We start from the raw sequence: 16,585 nt of genomic DNA on the forward strand, positions 1-16,585 counted from the left end.
GTCCTCTGTCTCGTCCCTCAGGTGTTGAAGTGTCCTTCATGTCTTCGTATTGATTTCTGTTTGAACTATATTGATGACTTCATGGTGTCGTCAGCATTTCTGTGATTGTTGGAACATTTCCTGTAAAAGCTCCTTTGTCCACATGGACGTTGTAAACTTTGCTGTGTGTTGATTGTTGCTCACTCTGTGAGGCTTTTCAGTCCTTTGTGTTGTGTTGGCCTCTAAAATAAGTTTAGTAGACGCTTGTAGTTTTTATTATGACGCCCTCTCTTATGTCACATGACCAGCGCAGCAAAGCGGCCATTTTGTGTCACAAACTGCAGCCTTTGTGTTGTGTTGTCCTCTGCAGGGCTCTGTGAGAATAAAGAGAGGAAGAAGCACATCTGTCACTGCAGCTGCTCAGCAACATGAACAGGTAACACACACACAGACACACACACACACACAGTAACACACACACACACACACAGACACACACAGTAACACACAGACACATTAACTCACACACACCATAACACACACACACACACAGACACACACAGTAACACACACACACACACAGTAACACACACAGTAACGCACAGTAACACACACCAGTGTTAATTGGCAGCAATTTCTGATTTAGTTTTTGTTTTAGTCTTGTGACTAAAATGTCATTTGATTGTAGTCACATTTTAGTCATTGACATTGTTTTAACTTTTAGTCTATTTTTAGTTGACTAAATATCAAAGAGTTTTGTGATGATCAGTCGTAATTACACATGTGTACCACTAGGATGCACTACTTACCTGTCACAATGTATGTGATGTAGAAAAGGAACTAATGAAGAAGTATGTGTGACTGTTCCCATGTGTTATGGCTAACGAGTTGGAAGCAGGAGGTAAATAAAAGAGACCAAAAAGGAAACCCTGCTTTCTTCTTTACGAAGCATAAACACAACAAGTTTTAGTTGACTAAATCTGCCGTGGATTTAGTCAACTAAAATTCTATGATATATATTTTTTTCATGAAATAATCAAGGTTTGATTGTGCAATAAAAACAGGCACAGCTTTAACTTGTGTTATTTGAATCAATCCTTCTTCATGAATCCTCCATAACTACAGCAAAACACTTCAGTGACAACTCAGAAACAGGTCGCATGCTGTAAAACCATCAGCAGCGGTGTCTTCATTTATAGATTGAATAGGTATTGTATAGGTGAATTTTTTTACAACCCACTCGTTTCAATTGTATTCGGACTTAAAATTACGCCTAATTATGGGTGTTGCTGCTTGAGTGACAGACACTTGACGTATCACAACGTGAGTTTCCTGCTTCCACGATCGCCGGCCCCCCTAAACCCCGCTCGTGCTCCCCCTCTTTGTCCATATTTGGAGTTTTGGTGGACGTGACGCTGCCAATTGATTGGATCTCATCCCCATCAATAATTTCGTCTTCGTTTCTGGCACCGTGCGTTAGTTTTTATTTAGTCATCGTCTCATTTTTATCAGCAAAAAAAGGTCGTTAACGAAAACTATGACGAAAATGATTCGTCAACAAAATTAACACTGGAAGGAGGAAGAGGAAGAAGAACTGACTGCTCGGTGAGTCTGATCAAACTTTACTTTCACTTTGTCCTCCGCTTGTGGCGCAGCTTCTTTTTCTCTGTGTGACGGTGAGTCTGTCTGTGTGTCTCTGTGAGGACTCTGTCTGTCTGTGTGTCTCTGTGAGGACTCTTGTCTCTGAATGTCTCTGTGTGGACCAGGGGTGGCCAAACTTTTTTCAGGGAGGGCCAGATTCGGAGGGCCAACAGTCCCCGATGTCATTATTTTAAATAATAAAAAACTGTGTATGCTGTTTTGTAATATGTTACATCTTACACAGCAAAAATAAAATCTTAGCATTCAGATGAACAGATCAGAAAATGTTATTTGAATTTACAGCATAAACTTAAAACATTCAGAAACTGTGTGGTTGTGATAACAGAGCAACAGGCAAGTTATTGACTCTGCTGTGAAGGTGAGATCAGATCCTATGTGGCAGGTCTGGTTTAGGAGCAGCAGACATCAGTAAAATGTCAGGTAGACTAGGTGGGAGTCATTTAGTGCTGATCTCAAAGGGTCTGTAATTTAATGTTTACACAGGTTTGCAGTGCATGTCAACGAGACGTAAAAACGTGAAGACGTGCCTTACAACGCGTACTGAATGACGGAGTCTTTTTGAGAGAAGTGCCGCGTCTCATTGTACAGCTGACAAGCAAAGACGGACTGCTCTGCTGCACCAGTAAAACATCACAGTTTATAACAGACAGTCTGCTCACACGACAAACTAAATCATGGTTTACAAATGTTGATGAAGATTCTCAGTCATCCAGGTCATCATACGTAGAGAAGATTGAAGCAAGGCGTCTGGACTTGTAGAGTTTTCTTGAAGACGTTTCGCTGCTCATCCAAGCAGCTTCATCAGTTCTAACTGTTTGGTGGGGAAACATGGTTTATATGTGGTTACAGACCTCAGTGGGTAGGTCTGGGTAAAACTTAAAAAACTTAAAATCAATATCACTAAATGTTTCCATACTTACCTGTGATGATCTGGCTGACTGGGCCAGGTGTGTCTAACGACTATGAGACTGCCGGAGGGGGACTGGTGGACAGCCCTTTGTTCTTGCTGTGAGTATGTGCAAACTTCCTGGGAATGGATGGAATCACTGCATTGTATGTGGTAGAAAGATGATGTCTGAGGCCACCACCTCTGTTAAGGGAAGGTTTTTCCAGCTTAACATAGATGGCTTCCTTGACTCCTCTTTCATACCACCTTTCCTCCCTGTCTAAAATGTGAACATTGTTGTCCTCAAAGGAGTGTCCTTTGTCTCTGAGGTGGAGGTGAACAGCTGAGTCTTGTCCTGAGGAGGTGGCTCTCCTGTGCTGAGCCATTCTTCTGTGGGGTGGTTGTTTAGTTTCTCCAATGTACAGATCAGAGCATTCCTCACTGCACTGGACTGCATATATAGGTTTGAAATTTCAAACCTATGACAACACTGAGACAGAGACTGGTTCACCCGAAGGACAAGATTCCCACATACACACACACACACACAGTAACACACACAGACACATACACACACACAGTAACACACACACACACACACAGTAACACACACAGTAACACATGGCTCCTTTCTTCTGGTAGCTGCTTCTTCCTCCTGCAGTCACTGTGAAACATCAGCTGATGATTTTTATCTCTGTACCAGGAACAAGAAGAGACCAGACTCACCAGAACCAGGACCAGGACCAGGACCAGGACCCAGCTGTGTGTCTCTGAGGAGTGATCAGTCAAAGGATATCATCTTTGACTTTAAAGGAGAAGTCCGGTCTTCCTTGAAGCAGTAAGATCTGAGTTGCTTCAAACAGCTGCAGGTTCAGAGCTGACGGCCTGTTTCAGAGCACTTTACAGTTTTTTACGATTTCTTAGGCACGATTTTAAAAACAAGGCTCATTTTGTCAAAACTCTACACACGATCCACACATCTACACACAAGGAGCAGAGCATCTCAGATCTTTTCCAAAATGAAACACTTAATTCAAACTGTACAATAATTCACCAAAAGCCCATTTTGGTGCCACATGGTTCATTTGAGCCACTGACACACTGCTGCACTGGATCTGAAACACTTGTCACATTTCTGCCTTTCTAATGATGCAGTCTGGGTCTGATTATTTTTCTCTTTTTGAGATATTGTTAAAGAACATGACCCTTCCACCGCCATGCTGAAAAGAACTCCTCCATGGGGTTTAGGAACGGGGAGTATGGTGGAAGGTACTGAACTGTGAATATTGGGTGTTGATGAAACCAGTTTCTGCTGCAGAGTAAAATGACATGTACTGTACAAAGGTTGTGTGCAGCACACAATGCTACACTTAGTGAACACAACATACCAACACATGTTCATGCCGCAGGACTTTCACCTGCCTGAATTTCCTTCAAACAGCACTTTATACAGTTGTTTCATCACAACTGGATGTTTTTAAAGGACACGGCCTGTTGGACATTATTGAAAATTTTTTTATCATTGACAACATGGGCTTGAATTTCTCCAAGTCTGATGCATTATTGAACTTGCCTGTTGCCTTTTTATAGTGCTTAAACCTGATCGGTGTGTCTGCAATTAAGCACCAGTGTGTGCACACCTGCTGGCTGTGGGTAACCAATTGGTTCATGAGGTGTCAAATTCATACTAGGACATTCACGAATACTGAATTTTAATATTCATCGAATTCTTACTAAAAGTCGACGAATAGGCGAATATTAGCCAGAAGTTTTTTTAAATCTACGCGCCACCGATGCTGCCAGTGGTGGTCATTGGATGGCGGTTCAAAAACTCTGAATGTGCCTCAGACTGTTTGAAATACAAGATCAACAACAGATAAAAAGTTGATACCAATAAACATAAATGTCCAGCGTTACATTAAGTTTACAGATGTAATTTATTTCTCACCACAGTGCAACGCCATAAGGAAAGTGTAAGAAAAAAGCATTTTCCAGTGAGCTACAAACAGTTATTTGGTCAAAGACCTCCTCTTTAATAATCCTATTCTTGCGCTCCTGGTCTGTGTTGTTGTTGTTGTTTGGTGTTGGCGGTTCTCTCTGCTGCTGCAGCAGCTAGCCGTGACGGGGTGTAGCTTCAAATGGTTATGCATTGTAGTGGTACTGCCATGGTACTTTAGGACAGCCTCGCATATATTGCAACTAACGGCTTTCTCTGTTTTGGTGAAGTATTTCCACACTGTGGATACTTGCGTTTGTCCAGCCGTCTCATCCATGTTCGTCTCCTGTTTGCTGCTTCGCACACACACACACACACACACACACACACACACACACACACACACACACACACACACACACACACACACACACACTACAGCCTCACACAGCGCCCCCAGCTGGATATCTGCTGTAGATCATTAATGGATGCCGTTCCATCACTTTATTACAGCGCCAGGCTTTTGAAAAAATAACAACAAGAAAAGGACGAATACTCTACTGTGACACACAGCGTCGATTAGTATTGTGATGATCCAATATTCAAATAGTCGACTATTCGGTGAAGCCCCTGATGCATACACGTGTTTAGTGTGTTGCAAAAAGTGTGAAGCTGACAATGTGCATACAGTTATGCACCTCTAGGCCAGTGTTTGCTCCTTGAGTGTGAGGTTTTGTTAATTGTGGGAAAGTTTTAATTTTAGTGTGTAAGCAAAAACTGTAACACACACACACAGTAACACATGGCTCATTTCTTCTGGTAGCTGCTTCTTCCTCCTGCAGTCACTGTGAAACGTCAGCTGATGATTTCTATCTCTGTACCAGGAACAAGAAGAGACCAGACTCACCAGAACCAGGACCAGGACCAGGACCCAGCTGTGTGTCTCTGAGGAGTGATCAGTCAAAGGATATCATCACTGAATTTAAAGCAGAAGTCCGGTCTTCCTTGAAGCAGTAAGATCTGAGTTGCTTCAAACAGCTGCAGGTTCAGAGCTGACGGCCTGTTTCAGAGCACAGCCGTGTGTGTTCAGCACAGAACACACACTCTGGAAGCAGCTGCTGTTTCTGCATGTGTGCTGACATCATGTGACATCATGTGGGCTAACTGTTCCTGATTGGTCCACAGAGTCCACCAGCAGAGCTCAGAGACTCCCGGTGGTCCGTCTGCCCAGCAGCATCAGACACAGCTGGACTCCATATTTCAGGTGTGTACATGTAGAACAGCTGCTGGTCCATGTGTTGTGTTGTTGTGTCTCCATGCTGCACTTTGTAGACCAGCGGACTGTCAGTCTGTCCAACATGGACCTGATGTTTGTGTCTCTCTGTTCCAGCTGCTGGAGGACAACATCCTCGCTTTTGTGAAGGACGAGCTGAAGAAGATCCAGAAGCTTCTGAGTCCAGATTACCCAGAATGCTGTGAGAGCCAAAGGGAGGATGAGGAGGATGAAGAGCAGAGGAGGAGCAGAGAGTCCTTTGTGCAGATCACGGTGGACTTCCTGAGGAGGATGGAGCAGGAGGAGCTGGCTGAGCGTCTGCAGAGCAGTAAGAGGATTTAAGAGCTTTAACATGATGGAAAGAGGAAATGAAGTTTCCATCTACACACTCTGCTGTTAACATGATGCAGACATCTGCAGCACATCTGTCACTTCTGACTGAAGACTGTCAGGAAGTTCAGTCACTCATCACATTTACTGTTTGTTCAGGATCTGCAGCTCCAGAGTGTGGACGTAAACTCAAGTCTAACCTGAAGCAGAAGTTCCAGTGTGTGTTTGAGGGCATCGCTAAAGCAGGAGAGCCGACCCTTCTGAACCAGATCTACACAGAGCTCTACATCACAGAGGGGGGGACTGCAGGGGTCAACGAGGACCATGAGGTCAGACAGATTGAAGCAGCATCCAGGAAAGCACACAGACCAGAAACCCCCATCAGACCAGCAGACCTCTTCAAAGGCCGACCTGGAAGACAGAAACCAATCAGAACAGTGATGACACAGGGAGTGGCTGGCATCGGGAAAACAGTCCTAACACAGAAGTTCAGTCTGGACTGGGCTGAAGACAAAGACCACCAGGACGTCCACTTCACATTTCCATTCACTTTCAGAGAGCTGAATGTGCTGAGAGAGAAACGGTTCAGCTTGGTGGAGCTTGTTCATCACTTCTTCCCTGAAACCAAAGAGGCAGGAATCTGCAGCTTCCAGCACCTCCAGGTGCTCTTCATCTTTGACGGTCTGGATGAGTGTCGACTTCCTCTGGACTTCCACAACACTCGGGTCCTGACTGATGTCACAGAGTCCACCTCAGTGCATGTGCTGCTGACAAACCTCATCAGGGGGAAGCTGCTTCCCTCTGCTCGCCTCTGGATCACCACAAGACCTGCAGCAGCCAATCAGATCCCTCCTGACTGTGTGGACATGGTGACAGAGGTCAGAGGGTTCACCCACCCACAGAAGGAGGAGTACTTCAGGAGGAGGTTCAGAGAGGAGGAGCAGGCCAGCAGGATCATCTCCCACATCAAGGCATCACGAAGCCTCCACATCATGTGCCACATCCCGGTCTTCTGCTGGATCACTGCTACAGTTCTGGAGGACATGTTGGAGAGCAGAGAGGGAGGAGAGCTGCCCAGGACCCTGACTGAGATGTACATCCACCTCCTGGTGGTTCAGGCCAAAGTGAAGAGGGTCAAGTATGAAGGAGGAGCTGAGACAGATCCACACTGGAGTCCAGAGAGCAGGGACATGATCCAGTCTCTGGGGAAACTGGCTTTTGAGCAGCTGCAGAAAGGAAACCTGATCTTCTATGAATCAGACCTGACAGAGTGTGGCATCGATATCAGAGCAGCTTCAGTGTGCTCAGGACTGTTCACACAGATCTTTAGAGAGGAGAGAGGCCTGTACCAGGACAAGGTGTTCTGCTTCATCCATCTGAGTGTTCAGGAGTTTCTGGCTGCTCTCCACCTGATCCTCTGTTACACCAACAGGACCACCGAGGGGCTGGAGGACTTCCTGGGAGACGACTGCAGACACTCCTCTCTGGATGACTTCCTGAAGAGAGTCATGGAGAAATCCCTGCAGAGTAAACATGGCCACCTGGACCTGGTGGTTCGCTTCCTTCATGGCCTCTCTTTGCAGTCCAACCAGAGGCTCCTAGGAGGCCTGCTGGCTCAGAGAGAGAACGGACCAGGAATCATCCAGAAACTCTTCAGAGGCCTGCTGGGTCAGACAGAGAACAGACCAGAAACCATCCAGAGAGCCATCAACAACCTGAAGGAGATGAACACTGATAAGATCTCTCCTGACAGAAGCATCAACATCTTCCACTGTCTGATGGAGATGAACGAGCTCTCAGTCCATCAGGAGATCCAAGAGTTCCTGCAGTCAGGGACCAGATCAGAGAAGGAACTCTCTGAGGTCCACTGCTCAGCTCTGGCCTACATGCTGCAGATGTCAGAGGAGGTTCTGAAGGAGCTGGACCTGAGCAAGTACAACACAACAGAGGAGGGACGACGGAGACTGATTCCAGCTGTGAGGAACTGCAGGAAGGCTCGGTGAGTCCAGATGTGATGATGATTGTGAATCAGTGTAGATTAGTGGTTCAGGTCTTCACAGATCCACACTGTGTGGTTCCTCAGAGGTCCACGTGTCAGCTGTGTCTTTGTCTCAGATGTTCTTCAGCTGTGTTGTTTGTGTTGAAGGCTGTTAAATCTCTGAACACCATGATCGGCCTCAGTGTGTAACTGTAGCTGCAGCGTTACAGTGATGACATCATGTTGTGATGTCACAGTGATCTGCTTTCACACGGACAGAATCATCCAGAATATTTACAGAACTCCATGTTCTCTGCTCCATCTGCAGATTACAGCACAGATTAACAGTCTGATGAGGATTATTGTTTCATGTCAAACAGTCAGATCAGACAGGCTGAACCACTGATGTGAAGAGCAACATGTCCAACAGGACGTGTCCACCTGTCTTCAAATAAGGTCCACATTAAGTGTCTTCTTTAATAACATGTTTTCTGTTTTTGGTGTTTGACAGACTTTCTTACTGTGGACTCTCAGAGACTCACTGTGAAGTTGTGGCCTCAGCTCTGAAGTCCAACCCCTCCCATCTGACAGAACTGGACCTGAACAGCAACAAGAACCTGCAGGATTCAGGAGTGGAGCAGCTGTGTGTTGGACTGCAGAGTCCTCACTGCAGACTGCAGGCTCTGAGGTCAGTTGTCATTATTATCATAGATCAGGGGTGTCAAAACTACGGCCCGCAGGCCAACTGCGGCCCGTGGTCGGATTTTCTATGGCCCGCGGCTTCTATCTTAAAATGTGTTATTTTTGGCCCGCCAGCCAAACAGAGTAAATCATACAAAATAAACAGGCAATTCTTGTTTTTGTTTTTAACTCATTGTGTAACGTTTGCTGGATAAAAGCAACTCTCCATGTAATGTGCCATGTAAGCAGACTGTTATAAACTGTGATGTTTTATTGGAGCAGCAGAGCAGTCCGTCTTTGCTTGTTAACATTCTCTGTTGTTAAACTGTCAGCTGTACAGTGAGGCGCGGCACTCCTCTCAAAAAGACTACGTCATTGAGTACGCGCCTGTCGTAAGGCACGTCATTACGTTTTTACGTCTCGTTGGCATGCACTGCAAACCTGTGTAAACATTAAATTACAAGACCCTTTGAGATCAGCACTAAATGACTCCCACCTAGTCTACCTGACATCTAAACCAGACCTGCCACATATGATCAGATCTCACCTTCACAGTAGAGTCAATAACTTGCCTGTACATGAAACGTGCATATAGACACGTTTGGTTTTATCTTCATCTGTCTTGAACAGGTTAGTCTTCAAAATCATGTGTTCAAAAGGTAAAATAGAGGTTTAGCTGAAAATATTAGAAACATCCAAACATGTTCAGTGTATATGCTGCACTAATCTCAAACATTCCGTTTAGAAAGAAACTAATGCATCTTCATTTCACAGTCACACATGTAACCAACTTCACCTCATAACTTGATATAAGCGTGCTTACTCTCTGGTTATGAGTCTAGCTTTAACTTAAAACAGATAACTTGAAATTAGCGTCTGTTAGCAACATGCTATTACGTGTTTTTCTTGTTTTGTGAACATTCGTAAAACATAAACAAATCTACCAACACTGTCTGAATCATACAAGGCCACAGTTAAAAGAGTTTCTTTACCTGAAAAGGGAAGACCTGTCAATAATAACCCTGACACTCGATTCTTCCTGTCTGGCAGCTTTATGCAGAATGAAGAATCCGCCAGTGAGCTCCCCTTTCCTGCTTCTGCAGGCATAAGTAATCCATCATGAGCAGGCTACGTGAGCAGGTTATAGATCAGTGGTTTAGGTTAAACCCCATCTTAGATATTCACAGCTTATTTAGTGTTTTTAACCCTTTTATAGCCTTTTTACTCTTTCCTTAGCAGTCCACATGAATTACAGTTTTTTTTATAAAACCTTCTCAATGTTTCAACATCCGTTAGATTCCACATGAATTACATGAATCAAGAAAAATCAATCTATCACAATCGCACTTGACGGATACACATTGGCCATTACAGTCCATATTAGTATATTGTTTTCCTTTTAAAGAAATATTCTTCCAGAATAAAGTAAATAAAATTACATAAACGTGACATTTTTTATGTTCGTCACAATGGCACCCTGACAGAAACCTGGAGGACCTGGATTCAGGACTCTGTCTCTGTGCTGCCAGCAGTATGATGGAAAAGTCAGAGACAGTCCATCACAGGAGAAGAGCTGATCAGAGTTTGTAATAGTTTGATTTTGAGGAAAACAAAAGAGATCAAAGAGAGGCGCTGAAGAGGACGTTTAAAGACTGATGTGGACCTGAAGAACCCAGCTCATATACAACACATGTTCTTCACCAGAGCCCAGAAACAGGAGGAAGCTCTCGGTGTTTACTGATTTAAAAACAAAGATAAGGAGAGCTGGATGATTCTCATGACAGAACTGTATGTGTCATAACTAATGAGCAGGTGAGAGGCAGCAGATCTGACACCTGAGAAAGATGTTGATGTTTGATATCTGTCCAGATGAAGAACAACAAGTCAAAGCTGTGAGAGAAGAAGCAGAGGTGAAGAGGTCAGGAAGAGTCAGGACAGAAGATACCAAAAGTACAGCAGACACAGGAAAGACTGAACACCAAGAGGCAGCTCACAGCACATGTGGATTTAAGCCTGGAACAAACACTGTCCTGCAGGTGTTTCATGAGGACCAATGAAATCAGAGACATCAGACACACACTCAGTGCAGGCACTCTGAAGCTGGATGAGGAGCAGTGAGAGCAGTGACACAGATACTCCCTCCACAGGAAGAACAGGAGCTGCTGAGGCTCATGGGTCTGATTCAGTAAGTCCATACCTAACATGTTGGACACCAGTGCAGCCTTAAGGACGCTGTTTGAAGGAGACACAGAGACACTGAGAGGAAGCACAGCTCCAACCCTGAAGGTACAACGTCAACAAAGCAGACGTGTCATGTATAGGTGCCAGTGTAGTGGGGTGTGTACTTTCTTCTGCGCTGTGTAATTAAAAACCAACTTCTCTCTTTGCTCAGCACGCCATTTATTAGTGCCACACTGGAAACACAGGAAAACATCTTGTATCCCGAGTTTTAACAAGCTCCACAGTGACACACTGGAAAATAAACCAAAATTTAGCATATAGCACCGTACTACAAGACAGCACTGCATTTAAGCTAGCAGCTAACATTTTGTAAACCGGACTGCTTAATTTACAACACTTAACCCAACGTTAAAAGGAAACTTATCGTTGTATCGTCGTATGCCTAACAAGATATAACAATACGAGTGTGGACGTATGACAGCAAAACAACGAAGTAAAATACTTATTTGTGTGGAGCTTACTAGACTCAGACTTACCACGCGGACAGCACATTTACACTGGTGAAAAGGGTGGAGTATCCCTTGCCAAGTCTGCAAAGACCCTCTAGAGGGCACCAAAACCCCACTGTCTACTGGAAATACCATACAATCAACATAATACATGAAAATAATAATAACTCATTGGCAAGGGGGATCAAAAATAAATGAAGGAGTTATTACCTCCTTACACCAGCACCTGTTGACCCTGTAGTAACAGACTGAGGACAGCAGCATGTTATTGATCTGTGTGACATGGACAGGTGTGTGAATGTTGTGCTGACATGTTGATGAGGACACAGTGATGTTGATCTGAACATCTCAAACATCTGATTGATCATCAATGATTTCATCTGTTTTTCTTTATTCAGATTGAGGAACTGTGGTCTGTCAGAGATCAGCTGTGCTGCTCTGGCCTCAGCTCTGAAGTCCAACCCCTCCCATCTGACAGAGCTGGACCTGGGCTGGAACAAGCTGCAGGATTCAGGAGTGGAGCAGCTGTGTGGGTTTCTGCAGAGTCCAGACTGCAGACTGCAGACTCTGAGGTCAGTTCTCTGTTCCTGTTGTAGATGTTTCATGTTTAATGGATGTTCACACAGAGCTTCATCCATGAATCTGTAAATGATCTTTAGTTGTTCTAAATTCAGTCTGTGGTCACAAAGACCAGTGTTTGTTACAGAACATGTCCTCTGTTAGTCCTTAAAGGGAATGTTTGTCCTCTCTGATCCTCTGAACTCTGATTAGTTTCAGTGTTTACTTGATGAATACATGCAGCTGATTCAAGTATTGATCCAGTATTGACCCTGTAGAGACAGACTGAGGTCAGCAGCATGTTATTGATCTGTGTGACATTGACAGGTGTGTGAATGTTGTACTGACATGTTGATGAGGACACAGTGATGTTGATCTGAACACAGGGCTCTAGAGTGCTACCTAATTTCTCATGGTGCAACCAAAAAATATCTGAGGTTGCACCGGTGCAACCAGCTGTTAGAGGGAGACACATTCTCTGCGACTCTCTTCCTGTGGTCCAACAACAGACACACATCAGGCTCATATCGTGGTCTAAACCAATCAGAGACAGTGAAGGGTGGGACCCCCGTGTGTGTGTGTTTGAAATTGTGTCTGCTGCAGTCAGACTGAGACCGCAGGAAATCCAGAAGAAGAAGACGAATCTGCGAAGAGCTGATGCTGTGTGCTAAAGCTTGTTCCATACGCCACGAGAACAGAGAAATCTGTTGTGACGAGAACAAGAACAAAGAACAAAGTTCGTTTCGTCCCGGACCTTTTGAAACGTGTGTGCAGAACTCATACGGCCCTCTGACTTCACCACACAGCAGCACACAGACAGACAGACAGACAGACAGACAGACAGACAGACAGACAGACAGACAGACAGACAGACAGGTATTAAAGATGTTTCACTGGTGAACAGCAGGAACCACAGTTCAGGTGAACATGTAGCGGAGGAGGAGGGTTTGTTGCTACTATGCTAATTAGCTGTTGACCTGAATGATGATAACGAGCCGGTCATGTTCAGGGAGGGGGCGTGACGTGCTCGCAGCATTATGATAGAGTGAACAGCAGGTCTGAGGACAGTGTTATCTGACCTGTGTGGTTCATCCATGAAGGCTGATTCACTCTGACTGACAGCAGTCAGCTGGTTTTAAGGAGTTATACCATTTCAAAAGTATTGTTATTATCCTGCTATAGTGGACCATTGACTGCCAGGATGATATCTGCATAAAAGTGTTCCTCCTGTAACAGACAGAATGAAAAGGTTCTGTCAGCTGGAGCTCAGCTTTAGAAAGAGAGGAGACACTGAGGAAGAGGTGAGGAAGATGAGGAGAGATACTGTAGCTACACTAGAAACGTGTTGAAGAAAACTAAATATATATCTCAATCACAAGTATGAAATAAATAAAGGTGTATATGATTTGAATATTATTTGAAGTCACAGTGGCAGATAGATAAGTGAGGAGCGACAGCCAGAAAATACAGAGAGAAAGCAAACAGGGAAATGAAGAGTGCTGTATGAACTCTTCTTCATCATGGATTTCTGACAGGCAGACTTGTTGGCTAGTTTGTCCATAATATGAATTATCACTTTATTTATTGACTTATTTGTATTTTGCACAAGGTTTAGGTTTTTTCTCTTTCAAATTGCACACTGCTGTTCTTGTATATCACATCATTTCATCACTTCATACCAAATTGCACATTTTTGCTTCTGCACCTATGTTTATTTTTTACTTTGCTGTAAATAATGTTTATACTGTTTCATTTTTACCGTTACAGGTATGTTTTTTAGTTTGCTTGAGTGACTGTATTTTGCTGCTGCAATAGTGAAATTTCCTGGCTTGGGATGAATAAAGTATTTTCTATTCTATTCTATTCTATTCTATTCTATTCTATTCTATTCTATTCTATTCTATTCTATTTCTATTTAACTGCGTTCATTATACAAAGTCCAAATTCATTTTAGGATGATATGTATGGAGATCAATGTTTGGACCTCAGTGTTTCTAAAACTTTGGCTCCATCAGGTAAACAGTAGATATAGCTGTAGATGATGAGAGAAGAAAAGAACTTCTGTGTTAAGATAGATGTCAAGTTAAGGCCTGATCCATAAAATATATGGACAGAGATTGAAAAACAAACTACGATATTAAATGTGATGCGGTGCACCTAAGAAAAAAGTTAGTCTAGAGCCCTGGAACATCTCAAATAAAAAAAGAACATCTGATTGATCATCAATGATTTCATCTGTTTTTCTTTATTCAGATTGTTTGACTGCGGTCTGTCAGAGATCAGCTGTGCTGCTCTGGCCTCAGCTCTGAAGTCCAACCCCTCCCATCTGACAGAGCTGGACCTGGGAGGGAACAAGCTGCAGGATTCAGGAGTGGAGCAGCTGTGTGGGTTTCTGCAGAGTCCAGACTGCAGACTGCAGACTCTGAGGTCAGTTCTCTGTTCCTGTTGTAGATGTTTGATGTTTAATGGATGTTCACACAGAGCTTCATCCATGAATCTGTAAATGATCTTTAGTTGTTCTAAATTCAGTCTGTGGTCACAAAGACCAGTGTTTGTTACAGAACATGTCCTCTGTTAGTCCTTAAAGGGAATGTTTGTTGCACACTGCTGTTCTTGTGTATCATATCATTTCATCACTTCATACCAAATTGCACATTTTTGCTTCTGCACCTATGTTTATTTTTTACTTTGCTGTAAATAATGTTTATACTGTTTCATTTTTACCGTTAGAGGTATGTTTTTTAGTTTGCTTGAGTGACTGTATTTTGCTGCTGCAATAGTGAAATTTCCTGGCTTGGGATGAATAAAGTATTTTCTATTCTATTCTATTCTATTCTATTCTATTCTATTCTATTCTATTCTATTCTATTCTATTCTATTCTATTAACTGTGTTCATTATACAAAGTCCAAATTCATTTTAGGATGATATGTATGGAGATCAATGTTTGGACCTCAGTGTTTCTAAAACTTTGGCTCCATCAGGTAAACAGTAGATATAGCTGTAGATGATGAGAGAAGAAAAGAACTTCTGTGTTAAGATAGATGTCAAGTTAAGGCCTGATCCATAAAATATATGGACAGAGATTGAAAACATCTCAACATCTCAAATAAAAAAAGAACATCTGATTGATCATCAATGATTTCATCTGTTTTTCTTTATTCAGATTGTTGAGCTGTGGTCTGTCAGAGATCAGCTGTGCTGCTCTGGCCTCAGCTCTGAAGTCCAACCCCTCCTATCTGAAACTGCTGGACCTGGAAGGGAACAAGCTGCAGGATTCAGGAGTGGAGCAGCTGTGTGGGTTTCTGCAGAGTCCAGACTGCAGACTGCAGACTCTGAGGTCAGTTCTCTGTTCCTGTTGTAGATGTTTGATGTTTAATGGATGTTCACACAGAGCTTCATCCATGAATCTGTAAATGATCTTTAGTTGTTCTAAATTCAGTCTGTGGTCACAAAGACCAGTGTTTGTTACAGAACATGTCCTCTGTTAGTCCTTAAAGGGAATGTTTGTCCTCTCTGATCCTCTGAACTCTGATTAGTTTCAGTGTTTACTTGATGAATACATGCAGCTGATTCAAGTATTGATCCAGTATTGACCCTGTAGAGACAGACTGAGGTCAGCAGCATGTTATTGATCTGTGTGACATGGACAGGTGTGTGAATGTTGTGCTGACATGTTGATGAGGACACAGTGATGTTGATCTGAACATCTCAAATATCTGATTGATCATCAATGATTTCATCTGTTTTTATTTATTCAGATTGTGGGACTGCGGTCTGTCAGAGATCAGCTGTGCTGCTCTGGCCTCAGCTCTGAAGTCCAACCCCTCCCATCTGACAGTGCTGAGCCTGGGAGGAAACGACCTGCGGGATTCAGGAGTGAAGCAGCTGCTGGATCTTGTGCAGAGTCCAGATTATAATCTGCAGAGTGTGTGGTCAGTAGAGGGGTGGAGTCAGTCTGTGCTGCTTTGCTGCTGATGGAGTCTGTGTGAACACTCACTCACCTCCACACTGACTCTCTGATTCTCTCTGCAGGTGGAGGCCATGAAGAGGACGGAGTGTGTGTCCCCATCCATTTGAATCTGATGGGAGTGGGACCAATCAGAAACCATCGGCAGGATGCTGGTGTGTTATGACCTTCAACTTTGAGGAAGACCAAAGGACATCAGTCTGATCACACAGTATGGATCGATGATCAATACTGTATCTGACTGCACTGATGATGGTTCCAGCTCCATCTCTCTCCTCCATCCTTCATTAGCTGCTCTGAGCTCATCAATCATAAGTTAATGATCTCTGAGCTCATGTCTGACATGATGTTTAATGTCCTGGACTGAATCAGCAGCATCTGTCTGTTTGAACACATGTTATTAAAGATTTGACAGCCATGTTTAAAGGTTTGCTCCTCTTCTTATCATGCTGATGGTTTGTAGAACAGAAGTTCATCTGACCACCGTGGATCAGTGTTAGACAAACACAACCTCAGACCAACAACATGCAGCTTAGTGATGAAGGCAAAATGAATCAGAATATGTGTGGTCACAGGATCAGGAAGGAGATTGGTCAGATCTGTGAATTTATGTCCTTTGCCTTTGTGTGTGAACCGATCGTCT

The 16,585-nt window shown here is 43.6% G+C and overlaps 1 protein-coding gene across 2 annotated transcripts in view; it reads left to right on the top strand.

Annotated features, from left to right (window-relative positions):
• Nucleotides 1–16,368, top strand: part of LOC114431377 (NACHT, LRR and PYD domains-containing protein 3-like) — a 114,660-nt gene extending 98,292 nt beyond the window's left edge. Inside the window, exons 4-15 of one of the 2 annotated variants that reach the window (XM_028399006.1) lie at nt 3,231–3,365; nt 5,348–5,476; nt 5,649–5,727; nt 5,854–6,064; nt 6,226–7,671; nt 7,726–8,065; nt 8,556–8,732; nt 11,814–11,987; nt 14,227–14,400; nt 15,139–15,312; nt 15,734–15,907; nt 16,008–16,368. In XM_028399006.1, the coding sequence (XP_028254807.1) occupies nt 3,231–3,365; nt 5,348–5,476; nt 5,649–5,727; nt 5,854–6,064; nt 6,226–7,671; nt 7,726–8,065; nt 8,556–8,732; nt 11,814–11,987; nt 14,227–14,400; nt 15,139–15,312; nt 15,734–15,907; nt 16,008–16,020 (3,226 nt within the window). In that variant the 3' untranslated portion in view covers nt 16,021–16,368. The remainder of the gene's footprint in view (nt 1–3,230; nt 3,366–5,347; nt 5,477–5,648; nt 5,728–5,853; nt 6,065–6,225; nt 7,672–7,725; nt 8,066–8,555; nt 8,733–11,813; nt 11,988–14,226; nt 14,401–15,138; nt 15,313–15,733; nt 15,908–16,007) is intronic. The other variant, XM_028399007.1, reaches the window with a different exon arrangement.
• Nucleotides 16,369–16,585: the final 217 nt, after the last annotated feature.

The sequence above is a fragment of the Parambassis ranga genome, unplaced genomic scaffold, assembly GCF_900634625.1.
Source record: "Parambassis ranga unplaced genomic scaffold, fParRan2.1 scaffold_73_arrow_ctg1, whole genome shotgun sequence".
Classification (NCBI taxonomy): Eukaryota; Metazoa; Chordata; class Actinopteri; family Ambassidae; genus Parambassis; species Parambassis ranga.